Here is a 24,278-nt window from a genome sequence, read left to right as displayed (position 1 = left end):
CATTATTACTGACAACCAGCCTATATATCATGTGAGAGGTTGTCAGCCCCCCATTATTACTGACAACCAGCCTGTATATCATGTGAGAGGTTGTCAGCCCCCCCATTATTACTGACAATCAGCCTGTATATCATGTGAGAGGTTGTCAGCCCCCCATTATTACTGACAACCAGCCTGTATATCATGTGAGAGGTTGTCAGCCCCCCCATTATTACTGACAACCAGCCTGTATATCATGTGAGAGGTTGTCAGCCCCCCAATATTACTGACAACCAGCCTGTATATCATGTGAGAGGTTGTCAGCCCCCCATTATTACTGACAACCCGCCGATATAGTGTGTGAGAGGTTGTCAGCCCCCCATTATTACTGACCACCCGCCTATATAGTGTGTGAGAGGTTGTCAGCCCCCCATTATTACTGACAACCAGCCTGTATATCATGTGAGAGGTTGTCAGCCCCCCATTATTACTGACAACCAGCCTGTATATCATGTGAGAGGTTGTCAGCCCCCCCCATTATTACTGACAACCAGCCTGTATATCATGTGAGAGGTTGTCAGCCCCCCATTATTACTGACAACCAGCCTGTATATCATGTGAGAGGTTGTCAGCCCCCCCATTATTACTGACAACCAGCCTGTATATCATGTGAGAGGTTGTCAGCCCCCCATTATTACTGACAACCAGCCTATATAGTGTGTGAGGTGGTCAGCCCCCCATTATTACTGACAACCAGCCTGTATATCATGTGAGAGGTTGTCAGCCCCCCATTATTACTGACAACCAGCCTGTATATCATGTGAGAGGTTGTCAGCCCCCCATTATTACTGACAACCAGCCTGTATATCATGTGAGAGGTTGTCAGCCCCCCATTATTACTGACAACCAGCCTGTATATCATGTGAGAGGTTGTCAGCCCCCCCCATTATTACTGACAACCAGCCTGTATATCATGTGAGAGGTTGTCAGCCCCCCCATTATTACTGACAACCAGCCTGTATATCATGTGAGAGGTTGTCAGCCCCCCATTATTACTGACAACCAGCCTATATAGTGTGTGAGGTGGTCAGCCCCCCATTATTACTGACAACCAGCCTGTATATCATGTGAGAGGTTGTCAGCCCCCCATTATTACTGACAACCAGCCTATATAGTGTGAGAGGTTGTCAGCCCCCCATTATTACTGACAACCAGCCTGTATATCATGTGAGAGGTTGTCAGCCCCCCATTATTACTGACAACCAGCCTGTATATCATGTGAGAGGTTGTCAGCCCCCCATTATTACTGACAACCAGCCTATATATCATGTGAGAGGTTGTCAGCCCCCCATTATTACTGACAACCAGCCTATATAGTGTGTGAGAGGTGGTCAGCCCCCCATTATTACTGACAACCAGCCTGTATATCATGTGAGAGGTTGTCAGCCCCCCATTATTACTGACAACCAGCCTATATAGTGTGTGAGAGGTTGTCAGCCCCCCAATATTACAGACAACCAGCCTGTATATCATGTGAGAGGTTGTCAGCCCCCCCCATTATTACTGACAACCAGCCTGTATATCATGTGAGAGGTTGTCAGCCCCCCATTATTACTGACAACCAGCCTGTATATCATGTGAGAGGTTGTCAGCCCCCCCATTATTACTGACAACCAGCCTGTATATCATGTGAGAGGTTGTCAGCCCCCCCATTATTACTGACAACCAGCCTGTATATCATGTGAGAGGTTGTCAGCCCCCCATTATTACTGACAACCCGCCTATATAGTGTGTGAGAGGTTGTCAGCCCCCCATTATTACAGACAACTAGCCTATATAGTGTGTGAGAGGTTGTCAGCCCCCCATTATTACAGACAACTAGCCTGTATATCATGTGAGAGGTTGTCAGCCCCCCATTATTACTGACAACCAGCCTGTATATCATGTGAGAGGTTGTCAGCCCCCCATTATTACTGACAACCAGCCTATATATCATGTGAGAGGTTGTCAGCCCCCCATTATTACTGACAACCAGCCTGTATATCATGTGAGAGGTGGTCAGCCCCCCATTATTACTGACAACCAGCCTATATATCATGTGAGAGGTTGTCAGCCCCCCATTATTACTGACAACCAGCCTGTATATCATGTGAGAGGTTGTCAGCCCCCCATTATTACTGACAACCAGCCTGTATATCATGTGAGAGGTTGTCAGCCCCCCATTATTACTGACAACCAGCCTGTATATCATGTGAGAGGTTGTCAGCCCCCCATTATTACTGACAACCAGCCTGTATATCATGTGAGAGGTTGTCAGCCCCCCATTATTACTGACAACCAGCCTGTATATCATGTGAGAGGTTGTCAGCCCCCCCCCATTATTACTGACAACCAGCCTGTATATCATGTGAGAGGTTGTCAGCCCCCCATTATTACTGACAACCAGCCTATATATCATGTGAGAGGTTGTCAGCCCCCCCATTATTACTGACAACCAGCCTATATATCATGTGAGAGGTTGTCAGCCCCCCTATTATTACTGACAACCAGCCTGTATATCATGTGAGAGGTTGTCAGCCCCCCTATTATTACTGACAACCAGCCTGTATATCATGTGAGAGGTTGTCAGCCTCCCATTATTACTGACAACCAGCCTGTATATCATGTGAGAGGTTGTCAGCCCCCCATTATTACTGACAACCAGCCTATATATCATGTGAGAGGTTGTCAGCCCCCCCATTATTACTGACAACCAGCCTGTATATCATGTGAGAGGTTGTCAGCCCCCCTATTATTACTGACAACCAGCCTGTATATCATGTGAGAGGTTGTCAGCCCCCCTATTATTACTGACAACCAGCCTGTATATCATGTGAGAGGTTGTCAGCCCCCCCATTATTACTGACAACCAGCCTGTATATCATGTGAGAGGTTGTCAGCCCCCCTATTATTACTGACAACCAGCCTGTATATCATGTGAGAGGTTGTCAGCCCCCCTATTATTACTGACAACCAGCCTGTATATCATGTGAGAGGTTGTCAGCCCCCCATTATTACTGACAACCAGCCTATATATCATGTGAGAGGTTGTCAGCCCCCCCCATTATTACTGACAACCAGCCTGTATATCATGTGAGAGGTTGTCAGCCCCCCCATTATTACTGACAACCAGCCTATATATCATGTGAGAGGTTGTCAGCCCCCCATTATTACTGACAACCAGCCTATATATCATGTGAGAGGTTGTCAGCCCCCCATCATTACTGACAACCAGCCTGTATATCATGTGAGAGGTTGTCAGCCCCCCATTATTACTGACAACCAGCCTGTATATCATGTGAGAGGTTGTCAGCCCCCCATTATTACTGACAACCAGCCTATATATCATGTGAGAGGTTGTCAGCCCCCCCCATTATTACTGACAACCAGCCTGTATATCATGTGAGAGGTTGTCAGCCCCCCCATTATTACTGACAACCAGCCTATATATCATGTGAGAGGTTGTCAGCCCCCCATTATTACTGACAACCAGCCTATATATCATGTGAGAGGTTGTCAGCCCCCCCCATTATTACTGACAACCAGCCTGTATATCATGTGAGAGGTTGTCAGCCCCCCCATTATTACTGACAACCAGCCTGTATATCATGTGAGAGGTTGTCAGCCCCCCATTATTACTGACAACCAGCCTGTATATCATGTGAGAGGTTGTCAGCCCCCCATTATTACTGACAACCAGCCTATATATCATGTGAGAGGTTGTCAGCCCCCCTATTATTACTGACAACCAGCCTGTATATCATGTGAGAGGTTGTCAGCCCCCCCCATTATTACTGACAACCAGCCTGTATATCATGTGAGAGGTTGTCAGCCCCCCCATTATTACTGACAACCAGCCTGTATATCATGTGAGAGGTTGTCAGCCCCCCATTATTACTGACAACCAGCCTGTATATCATGTGAGAGGTTGTCAGCCCCCCATTATTACTGACAACCAGCCTGTATATCATGTGAGAGGTTGTCAGCCCCCCATTATTACTGACAACCAGCCTGTATATCATGTGAGAGGTTGTCAGCCCCCCCATTATTACTGACAACCAGCCTGTATATCATGTGAGAGGTTGTCAGCCCCCCATTATTACTGACAACCAGCCTGTATATCATGTGAGAGGTTGTCAGCCCCCCCATTATTACTGACAACCAGCCTGTATATCATGTGAGAGGTTGTCAGCCCCTCATTATTACTGACAACCAGCCTATATATCATGTGAGAGGTTGTCAGCCCCCCATTATTACTGACAACCAGCCTATATAGTGTGTGAGAGGTTGTCAGCCCCCCATTATTACTGACAACCAGCCTAAATATCATGTGAGAGGTTGTCAGCCCCCCATTATTACTGACAACCAGCCTGTATATCATGTGAGAGGTTGTCAGCCCCCCATTATTACTGACAACCAGCCTGTATATCATGTGAGAGGTTGTCAGCCCCCCATTATTACTGACAACCAGCCTGTATATCATGTGAGAGGTTGTCAGCCCCCCATTATTACTGACAACCAGCCTATATATCATGTGAGAGGTTGTCAGCCCCCCATTATTACTGACAACCAGCCTGTATATCATGTGAGAGGTTGTCAGCCCCCCATTATTACTGACAACCAGCCTATATATCATGTGAGAGGTTGTCAGCCCCCCATTATTACTGACAACCAGCCTGTATATCATGTGAGAGGTTGTCAGCCCCCCATTATTACTGACAACCAGCCTATATATCATGTGAGAGGTTATCAGCCCCCCATTATTACTGACAACCAGCCTGTATATCATGTGAGAGGTTGTCAGCCCCCCATTATTACTGACAACCAGCCTGTATATCATGTGAGAGGTTGTCAGCCCCCCATTATTACTGACAACCAGCCTATATAGTGTGTGAGAGGTTGTCAGCCCCCCATTATTACTGACAACCAGCCTGTATATCATGTGAGAGGTTGTCAGCCCCCCCATTATTACTGACAACCAGCCTATATATCATGTGAGAGGTTGTCAGCCCCCCATTATTACTGACAACCAGCCTGTATATCATGTGAGAGGTTGTCAGCCCCCCATTATTACTGACAACCCGCCTATATAGTGTGTGATAGGTTATCAGCCCCCCATTATTACTGACAACCAGCCTGTATATCATGTGAGAGGTTGTCAGCCCCCCATTATTACTGACAACCAGCCTATATATCATGTGAGAGGTTGTCAGCCCCCCATTATTACTGACAACCAGCCTGTATATCATGTGAGAGGTTATCAGCCCCCCATTATTACTGACAACCCGCCTATATATCATGTGAGAGGTTGTCAGCCCCCCATTATTACTGACAACCAGCCTATATATCATGTGAGAGGTTGTCAGCCCCCCATTATTACTGACAACCAGCCTATATATCATGTGAGAGGTTGTCAGCCCCCCCATTATTACTGACAACCAGCCTGTATATCATGTGAGAGGTTGTCAGCCCCCCATTATTACTGACAACCAGCCTATATAGTGTGTGAGAGGTTGTCAGCCCCCCATTATTACTGACAACCAGCCTGTATATCATGTGAGAGGTTGTCAGCCTCCCATTATTACTGACAACCAGCCTGTATATCATGTGAGAGGTTGTCAGCCCCCCATTATTACTGACAACCAGCCTGTATATCATGTGAGAGGTTGTCAGCCCCCCATTATTACTGACAACCAGCCTGTATATCATGTGAGAGGTTGTCAGCCCCCCATTATTACTGACAACCAGCCTATATATCATGTGAGAGGTTCTCAGCCCCCCATTATTACTGACAACCAGCCTGTATATCATGTGAGAGGTTGTCAGCCCCCCATTATTACTGACAACCCGCCTATATAGTGTGTGATAGGTTATCAGCCCCCCATTATTACTGACAACCAGCCTGTATATCATGTGAGAGGTTGTCAGCCCCTCATTATTACTGACAACCAGCCTGTATATCATGTGAGAGGTTGTCAGCCCCCCCATTATTACTGACAACCCGCCTATATATCATGTGAGAGGTTGTCAGCCCCCCATTATTACTGACAACCAGCCTGTATATCATGTGAGAGGTTGTCAGCCCCCCATTATTACTGACAACCAGCCTGTATATCATGTGAGAGGTTGTCAGCCCCCCCATTATTACTGACAACCAGCCTGTATATCATGTGAGAGGTTGTCAGCCCCCCATTATTACTGACAACCAGCCTGTATATCATGTGAGAGGTTGTCAGCCCCCCATTATTACTGACAACCAGCCTGTATATCATGTGAGAGGTTGTCAGCCCCCCATTATTACTGACAACCAGCCTATATATCATGTGAGAGGTTGTCAGCCCCCCCATTATTACTGACAACCAGCCTGTATATCATGTGAGAGGTTGTCAGCCCCCCATTATTACTGACAACCAGCCTGTATATCATGTGAGAGGTTGTCAGCCCCCCATTATTACTGACAACCAGCCTGTATATCATGTGAGAGGTTGTCAGCCCCCCCCATTATTACTGACAACCAGCCTGTATATCATGTGAGAGGTTGTCAGCCCCCCCATTATTACTGACAACCAGCCTGTATATCATGTGAGAGGTTGTCAGCCCCCCCATTATTACTGACAACCAGCCTATATATCATGTGAGAGGTTGTCAGCCCCCCATTATTACTGACAACCAGCCTGTATATCATGTGAGAGGTTGTCAGCCCCCCATTATTACTGACAACCAGCCTGTATATCATGTGAGAGGTTGTCAGCCCCCCCATTATTACTGACAACCAGCCTGTATATCATGTGAGAGGTTGTCAGCCCCCCATTATTACTGACAACCAGCCCGTATATCATGTGAGAGGTTGTCAGCCCCCCCATTATTACTGACAACCAGCCTGTATATCATGTGAGAGGTTGTCAGCCCCCCATTATTACTGACAACCCGCCTATATAGTGTGTGATAGGTTATCAGCCCCCCATTATTACTGACAACCAGCCTGTATATCATGTGAGAGGTTGTCAGCCCCCTCATTATTACTGACAACCAGCCTGTATATCATGTGAGAGGTTGTCAGCCCCCCATTATTACTGACAACCAGCCTATATATCATGTGAGAGGTTGTCAGCCCCCCCCATTATTACTGACAACCAGCCTATATATCATGTGAGAGGTTATCAGCCCCCCCCATTATTACTGACAACCAGCCTGTATATCATGTGAGAGGTTGTCAGCCCCCCATTATTACTGACAACCAGCCTGTATATCATGTGAGAGGTTGTCAGCCCCCCATTATTACTGACAACCAGCCTGTATATCATGTGAGAGGTTGTCAGCCCCCCATTATTACTGACAACCAGCCTATATATCATGTGAGAGGTTGTCAGCCCCCCATTATTACTGACAACCAGCCTGTATATCATGTGAGAGGTTGTCAGCCCCCCATTATTACTGACAACCAGCCTGTATATCATGTGAGAGGTTGTCAGCCTCCCATTATTACTGACAACCAGCCTATATATCATGTGAGAGGTTGTCAGCCCCCCATTATTACTGACAACCAGCCTGTATATCATGTGAGAGGTTGTCAGCCCCCCATTATTACTGACAACCAGCCTGTATATCATGTGAGAGGTTGTCAGCCCCCCATTATTACTGACAACCCGCCTATATAGTGTGTGAGAGGTTGTCAGCCCCCCCATTATTACTGACAACCAGCCTATATATCATGTGAGAGGTTGTCAGCCTCCCATTATTACTGACAACCAGCCTATATATCATGTGAGAGGTTGTCAGCCCCCCCATTATTACTGACAACCAGCCTATATATCATGTGAGAGGTTGTCAGCCCCCCATTATTACTGACAACCAGCCTGTATATCATGTGAGAGGTTGTCAGCCCCCCATTATTACTGACAACCAGCCTGTATATCATGTGAGAGGTTGTCAGCCCCCCCATTATTACTGACAACCAGCCTGTATATCATGTGAGAGGTTGTCAGCCCCCCCATTATTACTGACAACCAGCCTGTATATCATGTGAGAGGTCATCAGCCCCCCATTATTACTGACAACCAGCCTGTATATCATGTGAGAGGTTGTCAGCCCCCCCATTATTACTGACAACCAGCCTATATATCATGTGAGAGGTTATCAGCCCCCCCATTATTACTGACAACTCGCCTATATATCATGTGAGAGGTTGTCAGCCCCCCCATTATTACTGACAACCAGCCTATATATCATGTGAGAGGTCATCAGCCCCCCATTATTACTGACAACCCGCCTATATATCATGTGAGAGGTTGTCAGCCCCCCATTATTACTGACAACCAGCCTATATAGTGTGTGAGAGGTTGTCAGCCCCCCATTATTACTGACAACCAGCCTGTATATCATGTGAGAGGTTGTCAGCCCCCCATTATTACTGACAACCAGCCTGTGTATCATGTGAGAGGTTGTCAGCCCCCCCATTATTACTGACAACCAGCCTGTATATCATGTGAGAGGTTGTCAGCCCCCCCATTATTACTGACAACCAGCCTGTATATCATGTGAGAGGTTGTCAGCCCCCCATTATTACTGACAACCAGCCTATATAGTGTGTGAGAGGTTGTCAGCCCCCCATTATTACTGACAACCAGCCTGTATATCATGTGAGAGGTTGTCAGCCCCCCCATTATTACTGACAACCAGCCTGTATATCATGTGAGAGGTTGTCAGCCCCCCATTATTACTGACAACCAGCCTGTATATCATGTGAGAGGTTGTCAGCCCCCCCATTATTACTGACAACCAGCCTGTATATCATTTGAGAGGTTGTCAGCCCCCCATTATTACTGACAACCAGCCTGTATATCATGTGAGTGGTTGTCAGCCCCCCATTATTACTGACAACCAGCCTGTATATCATGTGAGAGGTTATCAGCCCCCCATTATTACTGACAACCAGCCTATATAGTGTGTGAGTGGTTGTCAGCCCCCCATTATTACTGACAACCAGCCTGTATATCATGTGAGAGGTTGTCAGCCCCCCATTATTACTGACAACCAGCCTGTATATCATGTGAGAGGTTGTCAGCCCCCCATTATTACTGACAACCAGCCTGTATATCATGTGAGAGGTGGTCAGCCCCCCATTATTACTGACAACCAGCCTGTATATCATGTGAGAGGTTGTCAGCCCCCCCATTATTACTGACAACCAGCCTGTATATCATGTGAGAGGTTATCAGCCCCCCATTATTACTGACAACCAGCCTGTATATCATGTGAGAGGTTATCAGCCCCCCATTATTACTGACAACCAGCCTGTATATCATGTAAGAGGTTGTCAGCCCCCCATTATTACTGACAACCAGCCTGTATATCATGTGAGAGGTTGTCAGCCCCCCATTATTACTGACAACCCGCCTATATAGTGTGTGAGAGGTTGTCAGCCCCCCATTATTACTGACAACCAGCCTGTATATCATGTGAGAGGTTGTCAGCCCCCCCATTATTACTGACAACCAGCCTGTATATCATGTGAGAGGTTGTCAGCCCCCCCATTATTACTGACAACCAGCCTGTATATCATGTGAGAGGTTGTCAGCCCCCCATTATTACTGACAACCAGCCTGTATATCATGTGAGAGGTTGTCAGCCCCCCATTATTACTGACAACCAGCCTGTATATCATGTGAGAGGTTGTCAGCCCCCCATTATTACTGACAACCAGCCTATATATCATGTGAGAGGTTGTCAGCCCCCCATTATTACTGACAACCAGCCTGTATATCATGTGAGAGGTTGTCAGCCCCCCATTATTACTGACAACCAGCCTGTATATCATGTGAGAGGTTATCAGCCCCCCATTATTACTGACAACCAGCCTGTATATCATGTGAGAGGTTGTCAGCCCCCCATTATTACTGACAACCCGCCTATATAGTGTGTGAGAGGTTGTCAGCCCCCCATTATTACTGACAACCAGCCTATATATCATGTGAGAGGTTGTCAGCCCCCCCATTATTACTGACAACCAGCCTGTATATCATGTGAGAGGTTGTCAGCCCCCCATTATTACTGACAACCAGCCTATATAGTGTGTGAGAGGTTGTCAGCCCCCCATTATTACTGACAACCAGCCTGTATATCATGTGAGAGGTTGTCAGCCCCCCATTATTACTGACAACCAGCCTGTATATCATGTGAGAGGTTGTCAGCCCCCCATTATTACTGACAACCAGCCTGTATATCATGTGAGAGGTTGTCAGCCCCCCATTATTACTGACAACCAGCCTGTATATCATGTGAGAGGTTGTCAGCCCCCCATTATTACTGACAACCAGCCTGTATATCATGTGAGAGGTTGTCAGCCCCCCATTATTACTGACAACCAGCCTGTATATCATGTGAGAGGTTGTCAGCCCCCCATTATTACTGACAACCAGCCTGTATATCATGTGAGAGGTTATCAGCCCCCCATTATTACTGACAACCCGCCTATATATCATGTGAGAGGTTGTCAGCCCCCCATTGTTACTGACAACCAGCCTATATAGTGTGTGAGAGGTTGTCAGCCCCCCATTATTACTGACAACCAGCCTGTATATCATGTGAGAGGTTGTCAGCCCCCCATTATTACTGACAACCAGCCTGTATATCATGTGAGAGGTGGTCAGCCCCCCATTATTACTGACAACCAGCCTGTATATCATGTGAGAGGTTGTCAGCCCCCCATTATTACTGACATCCAGCCTATATATCATGTGAGAGGTTGTCAGACCCCCATTATTACTGACAACCAGCCTATATATCATGTGAGAGGTTGTCAGCCCCCCATTATTACTGACAACCAGCCTGTATATCATGTGAGAGGTTGTCAGCCCCCCATTATTACTGACAACCAGCCTGTATATCATGTGAGAGGTGGTCAGCCCCCCATTATTACTGACAACCAGCCTATATATCATGTGAGAAGTTGTCAGCCCCCCCATTATTACTGACAACCAGCCTGTATATCATGTGAGAGGTTGTCAGCCCCCCCATTATTACTGACAACCAGAATATATATCATGTGAGAGGTTGTCAGCCCCCCATTATTACTGACAACCAGCCTGTATATCATGTGAGAGGTTGTCAGCCCCCCATTATTACTGACAATCAGCCTGTATATCATGTGAGAGGTTGTCAGCCCCCCATTATTACTGACAACCAGCCTATATATCATGTGAGAGGTTGTCAGCCCCCCATTATTACTGACAACCAGCCTGTATATCAAGTGAGAGGTTGTCAGCCCCCCATTATTACTGACAACCAGCCTGTATATCATGTGAGAGGTTGTCAGCCCCCCCATTATTACTGACAACCAGCCTGTATATCATGTGAGAGGTTGTCAGCCCCCCATTATTACTGACAACCAGCCTGTATATCATGTGAGAGGTTGTCAGCCCCCCCATTATTACTGACAACCAGCCTATATATCATGTGAGAGGTTGTCAGCCCCCCCATTATTACTGACAACCAGCCTATATATCATGTGAGAGGTTGTCAGCCCCCCATTATTACTGACAACCAGCCTGTATATCATGTGAGAGGTTGTCAGCCCCCCATTATTACTGACAACCAGCCTATATATCATGTGAGAGGTTGTCAGCCCCCCATTATTACTGACAACCCGCCTATATAGTGTGTGAGAGGTTGTCAGCCCCCCATTATTACTGACATCCAGCCTGTATATCATGTGAGAGGTTGTCAGCCCCCCATTATTACTGACAACCAGCTTGTATATCATGTGAGAGGTTGTCAGCCCCCCATTATTACTGACAACCAGCCTGTATATCATGTGAGAGGTTGTCAGCCCCCCCATTATTACTGACAACCAGCCTATATATCATGTGAGAGGTTGTCAGCCCCCCCATTATTACTGACAACCAGCCTGTATATCATGTGAGAGGTTGTCAGCCCCCCATTGTTACTGACAACCAGCCTGTATATCATGTGAGAGGTTGTCAGCCCCCCATTATTACTGACAACCAGCCTATATATCATGTGAGAGGTTGTCAGCCCCCCCATTATTACTGACAACCAGCCTGTATATCATGTGAGAGGTTGTCAGCCCCCCATTATTACTGACAACCAGCCTATATATCATGTGAGAGGTTGTCAGCCCCCCCATTATTACTGACAACCAGCCTATATATCATGTGAGAGGTTGTCAGCCCCCCATTATTACTGACAACCAGCCTGTATATCATGTGAGAGGTTGTCAGCCCCCCCATTATTACTGACAACCAGCCTATATATCATGTGAGAGGTTGTCAGCCCCCCATTATTACTGACAACCAGCCTGTATATCATGTGAGAGGTTGTCAGCCCCCTATTATTACTGACAACCAGCCTGTATATCATGTGAGAGGTTGTCAGCCCCCCATTATTACTGACAAGCAGCCTGTATATCATGTGAGAGGTTGTCAGCCCCCCATTATTACTGACAACCAGCCTATATAGTGTGTGAGAGGTTGTCAGCCCCCCATTATTACTGACAACCAGCCTGTATATCATGTGAGAGGTTGTCAGCCCCCCATTATTACAGACAACCAACCTGTATATCATGTGAGAGGTTGTCAGCCCCCCATTATTACTGACAACCAGCCTGTATATCATGTGAGAGGTTGTCAGCCCCCCATTATTACTGACAACCAGCCTGTATATCATGTGAGAGGTTGTCAGCCCCCCATTATTACTGACAACCAGCCTGTATATCATGTGAGAGGTTGTCAGCCCCCCATTATTACAGACAACCAGCCTGTATATCATGTGAGAGGTTGTCAGCCCCCCATTATTACAGACAACCAACCTGTATATCATGTGAGAGGTTGTCAGCCCCCCATTATTACTGACAACCAGCCTGTATATCATGTGAGAGGTTGTCAGCCCCCCATTATTACTGACAACCAGCCTGTATATCATGTGAGAGGTTGTCAGCCCCCCATTATTACTGACAACCAGCCTGTATATCATGTGAGAGGTTGTCAGCCCCCCATTATTACTGACAACCAGCCTGTATATCATGTGAGAGGTTGTCAGCCCCCCATTATTACTGACAACCAGCCTGTATATCATGTGAGAGGTTGTCAGCCCCCCATTATTACTGACAACCAGCCTGTATATCATGTGAGAGGTTGTCAGCCCCCCATTATTACTGACAACCAGCCTGTATATCATGTGAGAGGTTGTCAGCCCCCCATTATTACTGACAACCAGCCTGTATATCATGTGAGAGGTTGTCAGCCCCCCCATTATTACTGACAACCAGCCTGTATATCATGTGAGAGGTTGTCAGCCCCCCATTATTACTGACAACCAGCCTATATATCATGTGAGAGGTTGTCAGCCCCCCATTATTACTGACAACCAGCCTATATATCATGTGAGAGGTTGTCAGCCCCCCATTATTACTGACAACCAGCCTGTATATCATGTGAGAGGTTGTCAGCCCCCCATTATTACTGACAACCAGCCTGTATATCATGTGAGAGGTTGTCAGCCCCCCATTATTACTGACAATCAGCCTATATATCATGTGAGAGGCTGTCAGCCCCCCATTATTACTGACAACCAGCCTATATATCATGTGAGAGGTTGTCAGCCTCCCATTATTACTGACAACCAGCCTGTATATCATGTGAGAGGTTGTCAGCCCCCCATTATTACTGACAACCAGCCTGTATATCATGTGAGAGGTTGTCAGCCCCCCCATTATTACTGACAACCAGCCTGTATATCATGTGAGAGGTTGTCAGCCCCCCATTATTACTGACAACCAGCCTATATATCATGTGAGAGGCTGTCAGCCCCCCATTATTACTGACAACCAGCCTATATATCATGTGAGAGGTTGTCAGCCTCCCATTATTACTGACAACCAGCCTGTATATCATGTGAGAGGTTATCAGCCCCCCCATTATTACTGACAACCAGCCTGTATACCATGTGAGAGGCTGTCAGCCCCCCATTATTACTGACAACCAGCCTATATATCATGTGAGAGGTTGTCAGCCTCCCATTATTACTGACAACCAGCCTGTATATCATGTGAGAGGTTGTCAGCCCCCCCATTATTACTGACAACCAGCCTATATATCATGTGAGAGGTTGTCAGCCTCCCATTATTACTGACAACCAGCCTGTATATCATGTGAGAGGTTGTCAGCCCCCCATTATTACTGACAACCAGCCTGTATATCATGTGAGAGGTTGTCAGCCCCCCATCATTACTGACAACCCGCCTATATAGTGTGTGAGAGGTGGTCAGCCCCCCATTATTACTGACAACCAGCCTGTATATCATGTGAGAGGTTGTCAGCCCCCCATTATTACTGACAACCAGCCTGTATATCATGTGAGAGGTTGTCAGCCCCCCATCATTACTGACAACCCGCCTATATAGTGTGTGAGAGGTGGTCAGCCCCCCATTATTACTGACAACCAGCCTGTATATCATGTGAGAGGTTGTCAGCCCCCCCATTATTACTGACAACCAGCCTGTATATCATGTGAGAGGTTGTCAGCCCCCCATTATTACTGACAACCAGCCTGTATATCATGTGAGAGGTTGTCAGCCCCCCATTATTACTGACAACCAGCCTGTATATCATGTGAGAGGTTGTCAGCCCCCCATTATTACTGACAACCAGCCTGTATATCATGTGAGAGGTTGTCAGCCCCCCATTATTACTGACAACCAGCCTGTATATCATGTGAGAGGTTGTCAGCCCCCCATTATTACTGACAACCAGCCTGTATATCATGTGAGAGGTTGTCAGCCCCCCATTATTACTGACAACCAGCCTGTATATCATGTGAGAGGTTGTCAGCCCCCCATTATTACTGACAACCAGCCTGTATATCATGTGAGAGTTTGTCAGCCCCCCATTATTACTGACAACCAGCCTGTATATCATGTGAGAGTTTGTCAGCCCCCCATTATTACTGACAACCAGCCTGTATATCATGTGAGAGGTTGTCAGCCCCCCATTATTACTGACAACCAGCCTGTATATCATGTGAGAGGTTGTCAGCCCCCCATTATCACTGACAACCAGCCTGTATATCATGTGAGAGGTTGTCAGCCCCCCATTATTACTGACAACCAGCCTGTATATCATGTGAGAGGTTGTCAGCCCCCCCATTATCACTGACAACCAGCCTGTATATCATGTGAGAGGTTGTCAGCCCCCCATTATTACTGACAACCAGCCTGTATATCATGTGAGAGGTTGTCAGCCCCCCATTATTACTGACAACCAGCCTGTATATCATGTGAGAGGTTGTCAGCCCCCCATTATTACTGACAACCAGCCTGTATATCATGTGAGAGGTTGTCAGCCCCCCATTATTACTGACATCCAGCCTGTATATCATGTGAGAGGTTGTCAGCCCCCCATTATTACTGACATCCAGCCTATATATCATGTGAGAGGTTGTCAGACCCCCATTATTACTGACAACCAGCCTATATATCATGTGAGAGGTTGTCAGCCCCCCATTATTACTGACAACCAGCCTGTATATCATGTGAGAGGTGGTCAGCCCCCCATTATTACTGACAACCAGCCTGTATATCATGTGAGAGGTGGTCAGCCCCCCATTATTACTGACAACCAGCCTATATATCATGTGAGAGGTTGTCAGCCCCCCATTATTACTGACAACCAGCCTGTATATCATGTGAGAGGTTGTCAGCCCCCCATTATTACTGACAACCAGCCTGTATATCATGTGAGAGGTTGTCAGCCCCCCCATTATTACTGACAACCAGCCTATATATCATGTGAGAGGTTGTCAGCCCCCCCATTATTACTGACAACCAGCCTGTATATCATGTGAGAGGTTGTCAGCCCCCCATTATTACTGACAACCAGCCTATATATCATGTGAGAGGTTGTCAGCCCCCCATTATTACTGACAACCCGCCTATATAGTGTGTGAGAGGTTGTCAGCCCCCCATTATTACTGACATCCAGCCTGTATATCATGTGAGAGGTTGTCAGCCCCCCATTATTACTGACAACCAGCCTGTATATCATGTGAGAGGTTGTCAGCCCCCCATTATTACTGACAACCAGCCTGTATATCATGTGAGAGGCTGTCAGCCCCCCATTATTACTGACAACCAGCCTGTATATCATGTGAGAGGTTGTCAGCCCCCCATTATTACTGACAACCAGCTTGTATATCATGTGAGAGGTGGTCAGCCCCCCATTATTACTGACAACCAGCCTGTATATCATGTGAGAGGTTGTCAGCCCCCCATCATTACTGACAACCCGCCTATATAGTGTGTGAGAGGTGGTCAGCCCCCCATTATTACTGACAACCAGCCTGTATATCATGTGAGAGGTTGTCAGCCCCCCATTATTACTGACAACCAGCCTATATAGTGTGTGAGAGGTGGTCAGCCCCCCATTATTACTGACAACCAGCCTGTATATCATGTGAGAGGTTGTCAGCCTCCCATTATTACTGACAACCAGCCTGTATATCATGTGAGAGGTTGTCAGCCTCCCATTATTACTGACAACCAGCCTGTATATCATGTGAGAGGTTGTCAGCCCCCCATTATTACTGACAACCAGCCTGTATATCATGTGAGAGGTTGTCAGCCCCCCTATTATTACTGACAACCAGCCTGTATATCATGTGAGAGGTTGTCAGCCCCCCCATTATTACTGACATCCAGCCTGTATATCATGTGAGAGGTTGTCAGCCCCCCATTATTACTGACAACCAGCCTGTATATCATGTGAGAGGTTGTCAGCCCCCCATTATTACTGACAACCAGCCTGTATATCATGTGAGAGGTTGTCAGCCCCCCATTATTACTGACAACCAGCCTGTATACCATGTGAGAGGTTGTCAGCCCACCCATTATTACTGACAACCAGCCTGTATATCATGTGAGAGGTTATCAGCCCCCCATTATTACTGACAACCAGCCTGTATATCATGTGAGAGGTTGTCAGCCCCCCATTATTACTGACAACCAGCCTGTATATCATGTGAGAGGTTGTCAGCCCCCCATTATTACTGACAACCAGCCTATATAGTGTGTGAGAGGTTGTCAGCCCCCCATTATTACGGACAACCAGCCTGTATATCATGTGAGAGGTTGTCAGCCCCCCCATTATTACTGACAACCAGCCTGTATATCATGTGAGAGGTTGTCAGCCCCCCCATTATTACTGACAACCAGCCTGTATATCATGTGAGAGGTTGTCAGCCCCCCATTATTACTGACAACCAGCCTGTATATCATGTGAGAGGTTGTCAGCCCCCCCATTATTACTGACAACCAGCCTGTATATCATGTGAGAGGTTGTCAGCCCCCCATTATTACTGACAACCAGCCTGTATATCATGTGAGAGGTTGTCAGCCCCCCCATTATTACTGACAACCAGCCTGTATATCATGTGAGAGGTTGTCAGCCCCCCATTATTACTGACAACCAGCCTGTATATCATGTGAGAGGTTGTCAGCCCCCCATTATTACTGACAACCAGCCTGTATATCATGTGAGAGGTTGTCAGCCCCCCCATTATTACTGACAACCAGCCTGTATATCATGTGAGAGGTTGTCAGACCCCCATTATTACTGACAACCAGCCTGTATATCATGTGAGAGGTTGTCAGCCCCCCATTATTACTGACAACCAGCCTGTATATCATGTGAGAGGTTGTCAGCCCCCCCATTATTACTGACAACCAGCCTGTATATCATGTGAGAGGTTGTCAGCCCCCCATTATTACTGACAATCAGCCTATATATCATGTGAGAGGTTGTCAGCCCCCCATTATTACTGACAATCAGCCTATATATCATGTGAGAGGTTGTCAGCCCCCCATTATTACTGACAACCAGCCTATATATCATGTGAGAGGTTGTCAGCCCCCCCATTATTACTGACAACCAGCCTGTATATCATGTGAGAGGTTGTCAGCCCCCCATTATTACTGACAACCAGTCTGTATATCATGTGAGAGGTTGTCAGCCCCCCATTATTACTGACAACCAGCCTATATATCATGTGAGAGGTTGTCAGCCCCCCATTATTACTGACAACCAGCCTATATATCATGTGAGAGGTTGTCAGCCCCCCATTATTACTGACAACCAGCCTATATATCATGTGAGAGGTTGTCAGCCCCCCATTATTACTGACAACCAGCCTGTATATCATGTGAGAGGTTGTCAGCCCCCCATTATTACTGACAACCAGCCTGTATATCATGTGAGAGGTTGTCAGCCCCCCATTATTACTGACAACCAGCCTGTATATCATGTGAGAGGTTGTCAGCCCCCCCATTATTACTGACAACCAGCCTGTATATCATGTGAGAGGTTGTCAGCCCCCCATTATTACTGACAATCAGCCTATATATCATGTGAGAGGTTGTCAGCCCCCCATTATTACTGACAACCAGCCTGTATATCATGTGAGAGGTTGTCAGCCCCCCATTATTACTGACAACCAGCCTGTATATCATGTGAGAGGTGGTCAGCCCCCCATTATTACTGACAACCAGCCTGTATATCATGTGAGAGGTTGTCAGCCCCCCATTATTACTGACAACCAGCCTGTATATCATGTGAGAGGTTGTCAGCCCCCCATTATTACTGACAACCAGCCTGTATATCATGTGAGAGGTTGTCAGCCCCCCCATTATTACTGACAACCAGCCTGTATATCATGTGAGAGGTTGTCAGCCTCCCATTATTACTGACAACCAGCCTGTATATCATGTGAGAGGTTATCAGCCCCCCCATTATTACTGACAACCAGCCTGTATATCATGTGAGAGGTTGTCAGCCCCCCCATTATCACTGACAACCAGCCTGTATATCATGTGAGAGGTTGTCAGCCCCCCCATTATTACTGACAACCAGCCTGTATATCATGTGAGAGGTTGTCAGCCCCCCCATTATTACTGACAACCAGCCTGTATATCATGTGAGAGGTTGTCAGCCCCCCCATTATTACTGACAACCAGCCTGTATATCATGTGAGAGGTTGTCAGCCCCCCCATTATTACTGACAACCAGCCTGTATATCATGTGAGAGGTTGTCAGCCCCCCCATTATTACTGACAACCAGCCTGTATATCATGTGAGAGGTTGTCAGCCCCCCATTATTACTGACAACCAGCCTGTATATCATGTGAGAGGTTGTCAGCCCCCCATTATTACTGACAACCAGCCTATATATCATGTGAGAGGTTGTCAGCCCACCATTATTACTGACAACCAGCCTGTATATCATGTGAGAGGTTGTCAGCCCCCCCATTATTACTGACAACCAGCCTGTATATCATGTGAGAGGTTGTCAGCCCCCCATTATTACTGACAACCAGCCTGTATATCATGTGAGAGGTTGTCAGCCCCCCATTATTACTGACAACCAGCCTGTATATCATGTGAGACGTTGTCAGCCTCCCATTATTACTGACAACCAGCCTGTATATCATGTGAGAGGTTGTCAGCCCCCCCATTATTACTGACAACCAGCCTGTATATCATGTGAGAGGTTGTCAGCCCCCCCATTATTACTGACAACCAGCCTGTATATCATGTGAGAGGTTGTCAGCCCCCCCATTATTACTGACAACCAGCCTATATATCATGTGAGAGGTTGTCAGCCCCCCATTATTACTGACAACCAGCCTGTCTGTATATCATGTGAGAGGTTGTCAGCCCCCCATTATTACTGACAACCAGCCTGTATATCATGTGAGAGGTTGTCAGCCCCCCATTATTACTGACAACCAGCCTATATATCATGTGAGAGGTTGTCAGCCCCCCATTATTACTGACAACCAGCCTGTATATCATGTGAGAGGTTGTCAGCCCCCCATTATTACTGACAACCAGCCTGTATATCATGTGAGAGGTTGTCAGCCCCCCATTATTACTGACAACCAGCCTGTATATCATGTGAGACGTTGTCAGCCCCCCCATTATTACTGACAACCAGCCTGTATATCATGTGAGAGGTTGTCAGCCCCCCATTATTACTGACAACCAGCCTGTATATCATGTGAGAGGTTGTCAGCCCCCCATTATTACTGACAACCAGCCTGTATATCATGTGAGAGGTTGTCAGCCCCCCATTATTACTGACAACCAGCCTGTATATCATGTGAGAGGTTGTCAGCCCCCCCATTATTACTGACAACCAGCCTATATATCATGTGAGAGGTTGTCAGCCCCCCATTATTACTGACAACCAGCCTGTATATCATGTGAGAGTTTGTCAGCCCCCCATTATTACTGACAACCAGCCTGTATATCATGTGAGAGGTTGTCAGCCCCCCATTATTACTGACAACCAGCCTGTATATCATGTGAGAGGTTGTCAGCCCCCCATTATTACTGACAACCAGCCTGTATATCATGTGAGAGGTTGTCAGCCCCCCCATTATCACTGACAACCAGCCTGTATATCGTGTGAGAGGTTGTCAGCCCCCCATTATTACTGACAACCAGCCTGTATATCATGTGAGAGGTTGTCAGCCCCCCCATTATCACTGACAACCAGCCTGTATATCATGTGAGAGGTTGTCAGCCCCCCATTATTACTGACAACCAGCCTGTATATCATGTGAGAGGTTGTCAGCCCCCCATTATTACTGACAACCAGCCTGTATATCATGTGAGAGGTTGTCAGCCCCCCATTATTACTGACAACCAGCCTGTATATCATGTGAGAGGTTGTCAGCCCCCCATTATTACTGACATCCAGCCTATATATCATGTGAGAGGTTGTCAGACCCCCATTATTACTGACAACCAGCCTATATATCATGTGAGAGGTTGTCAGCCCCCCATTATTACTGACAACCAGCCTGTATATCATGTGAGAGGTTGTCAGCCCCCCATTATTACTGACAACCAGCCTGTATATCATGTGAGAGGTGGTCAGCCCCCCATTATTACTGACAACCAGCCTATATATCATGTGAGAGGTTGTCAGCCCCCCATTATTACTGACAACCAGCCTGTATATCATGTGAGAGGTTGTCAGCCCCCCATTATTACTGACAACCAGCCTGTATATCATGTGAGAGGTTGTCAGCCCCCCCATTATTACTGACAACCAGCCTATATATCATGTGAGAGGTTGTCAGCCCCCCCATTATTACTGACAACCAGCCTGTATATCATGTGAGAGGTTGTCAGCCCCCCATTATTACTGACAACCAGCCTATATATCATGTGAGAGGTTGTCAGCCCCCCATTATTACTGACAACCCGCCTATATAGTGTGTGAGAGGTTGTCAGCCCCCCATTATTACTGACATCCAGCCTGTATATCATGTGAGAGGTTGTCAGCCCCCCATTATTACTGACAACCAGCTTGTATATCATGTGAGAGGTTGTCAGCCCCCCCATTATTACTGACAACCAGCCTGTATATCATGTGAGAGGTGGTCAGCCCCCCATTATTACTGACAACCAGCCCGTATATCATGTGAGAGGTTGTCAGCCCCCCATCATTACTGACAACCCGCCTATATAGTGTGTGAGAGGTGGTCAGCCCCCCATTATTACTGACAACCAGCCTGTATATCATGTGAGAGGTTATCAGCCCCCCATTATTACTGACAACCAGCCTGTATATCATGTGAGAGGTTGTCAGCCCCCCATTATTACTGACAACCAGCCTGTATATCATGTGAGAGGTTGTCAGCCCCCCATTATTACTGACAACCAGCCTGTATATCATGTGAGAGGTTGTCAGCTCCGCCCTCTGTTATTACCGCAGCCTTGCTGACTCTTTTGGGGTGTCAGGTGTGTGATGTGGGGGCTGTCGGGTGTGTGATGTGGGGGCTGTCGGGTGTGTGATGTGGGGGCTGTCGGGTGTGTGATGTGGCGGTTGTCGGGTGTGTGATGTGGGGGTTGTCAGGTGTGTGATGTGGGGGCTGTCGGGTGTGTGATGTGGGGGATGTCGGGTGTGTGATGTGGGGGCTGTCGGGTGTGTGATGTGGGGGCTGTAAGGTGTGTGATGTGGGGGCTGTCGGTTGTGTGATGTGGGGGCTGTCAGGTGTGTGATGTGGGGGCTGTCAGGTGTGTGATGTGGGGGCTGTCGGGTGTGTGATGTGGGGGCTGTCGGGTGTGTGATGTGGGGGCTGTCGGGTGTGTGATGTGGCGGTTGTCGGGTGTGTGATGTGGGGGTTGTCAGGTGTGTGATGTGGGGGCTGTCGGGTGTGTGATGTGGGGGATGTCGGGTGTGTGATGTGGGGGCTGTCGGGTGTGTGATGTGGGGGCTGTAAGGTGTGTGATGTGGGGGCTGTCGGTTGTGTGATGTGGGGGCTGTCAGGTGTGTGATGTGGGGGCTGTCAGGTGTGTGATGTGGCGGTTGTCGGGTGTGTGATGTGGGGGCTGTCGGGTGTGTGATGTGGGGGCTGTCGGGTGTGTGATGTGGGGGATGTCGGGTGTGTGATGTGGGGGTTGTCGGGTGTGTGATGTGGGGGCTGTCGGGTGTGTGATGTGGGGGCTGTCGGGTGTGTGATGTGGGGGCTGTCAGGTGTGTGATGTGGGGGTTGTCAGGTGTGTGATGTGGGGGTTGTCAGGTGTGTGATGTGGGGGTTGTCAGGTGTGTGATGTGGGGGCTGTAAGGTGTGTGATGTGGGGGCTGTCGGGTGTGTGATGTGGGGGATGTCGGGTGTGTGATGTGGGGGCTGTCGGGTGTGTGATGTGGGGGCTGTAAGGTGTGTGATGTGGGGGCTGTCAGGTGTGTGATGTGGGGGTTGTCAGGTGTGTGATGTGGGGGTTGTCAGGTGTGTGATGGCCTCACCTCGGCTTCCGGACACTGACCTGTCGCAGGGAGGCCTCCAGTTTCGCCTGCTTGCTGACTGACAGCTGACACACCAGGTCCCAGCGGTGGCAGAGCTCCTCCATCTGTCTCTGCAGCCAGTGGGAGTCCGTCCCGACGCCGCCCCTGCTCAGGTCTCGCACTGAGTGTCTCAGGGTCTTCATGGAGCCCGCTCGCTTCCCCAGCTCTTTCTGGAAAGTCTGGACACAGACGACATCAGACTATAGTGAGATAAAGCACTTTCTACATCGGCCACTAGATGTCAGCAAACAGCTTATAAGCTGAGTCTCAATTCTCAGCATGCTGCAAAGGCTGAGATAATCAGCAGTGTCAGTGTGTCCATCATAGTGTGCACAGACCCTGCATAATCCTGGAGAACATAATACAATCACTAGCTGATGCCCTGTACATCCAGGCAGAACCACGCTCTTAAAGGGCCCCATCCTGTGCTCACCTTGTGTTTATCTAGAAGGTCAGTGACCAGATCTCTGTCTCCCCCTAGTGGCATTTCCTCGGAGAGCTGTGGCTCCGCTCTGTACAGCCAGTCCATGAGCGCCTGCAGGGCATCGGTAAACTTCCCGGAGAACAGGAGGGACTCCTCGAGCTTCTGCTGCCTGGAGGGTGACATCACGGTCACATAACATATAGTCTCATGTATGGTGTCAAGAAAACAACACCCACTCTTGGGTCAGACCTTGCAGCTCTCTGGCGCCCCCTTATCCTGCTGGTCAAACACGGTATTGACCGAGGATAAGCACGGGTGCAGCTGCTCTAATTTATGTCGACTATTGCGGCACGTGATGTGACAGGACGTATATATACCACCAGTTCCTTCCAGGAACGTATATATACCTCCGTCCAGCCACCCTCAAACCACAATATCACATAAATACTGGTATACTGCCACCACCGATCGCTTAACAGGTGGATCGGGTACCCGTTAGGTAACGTGAATTAGCGGGTGAGGAACGTGTTTGCTCGACATAGGACAAGAAAGAAAGAAACTGGTAAATAATAATGATTTACTCCCGAAAGTGGGCAGTGTTTACAAAAGATCTACAAGATATTATAAAGGAGACAATTTACATATATGCATAAACAGTTATTAAAATAAAAGGGATAAGTAATAGCAAAACCTGCTTCACAAGGTGATGGTCTCAGATTCTGTGGGGGGGACGGCTCCCCGGAAATTAGACTCGATTCCTTCACGCAGCGTGTAGTGCATGCGTCTGCGTCCCTGGTTGGAATGGCTTGAAAAATGGCCGATCTGGTTTTTAGCAAGCAGCCAAAACTCTGGGGAACACCCCTTATTTACCTTACAAGGGGGCTCGGCTTTGCGAGCCCACCCAGCTGCAGAAGACCTAACAAATCCTTCAGATTCCATATCTTGGTGTGGGGGGGTCCCACATCCAAGAGGG

General features: G+C 47.7%; 1 protein-coding gene across 5 annotated transcripts in view; it reads right to left on the bottom strand.

The window, feature by feature from the left end:
- The window catches only part of LOC141266152 (microtubule-actin cross-linking factor 1, isoforms 6/7-like), a 368,828-nt gene that overhangs the window by 113,188 nt on the left and 231,362 nt on the right, over window positions 1-24,278 (bottom strand). For all 5 annotated transcript variants that reach the window (XR_012320208.1, XR_012320209.1, XM_073680138.1 and 2 more), the window contains exons 26-27: window positions 23,315-23,474; window positions 22,863-23,060 (exon numbers count right to left, since the gene is read on the bottom strand). Coding sequence is in view for 3 of the 5 variants with exons in the window: in XM_073680138.1 (XP_073536239.1) it covers window positions 22,863-23,060; window positions 23,315-23,474 (358 nt within the window). In the remaining 2 variants the exon portion in view is untranslated. The remainder of the gene's footprint in view (window positions 1-22,862; window positions 23,061-23,314; window positions 23,475-24,278) is intronic.

This window comes from Phyllobates terribilis, unplaced genomic scaffold (assembly GCF_046119375.1).
Source record: "Phyllobates terribilis strain yellow unplaced genomic scaffold, ASM4611937v1 Scaffold_4__5_contigs__length_816908805, whole genome shotgun sequence".
Taxonomy (NCBI): domain Eukaryota; kingdom Metazoa; phylum Chordata; class Amphibia; order Anura; family Dendrobatidae; genus Phyllobates; species Phyllobates terribilis.
This window is presented reverse-complemented; position numbering and strand designations above follow the sequence as displayed.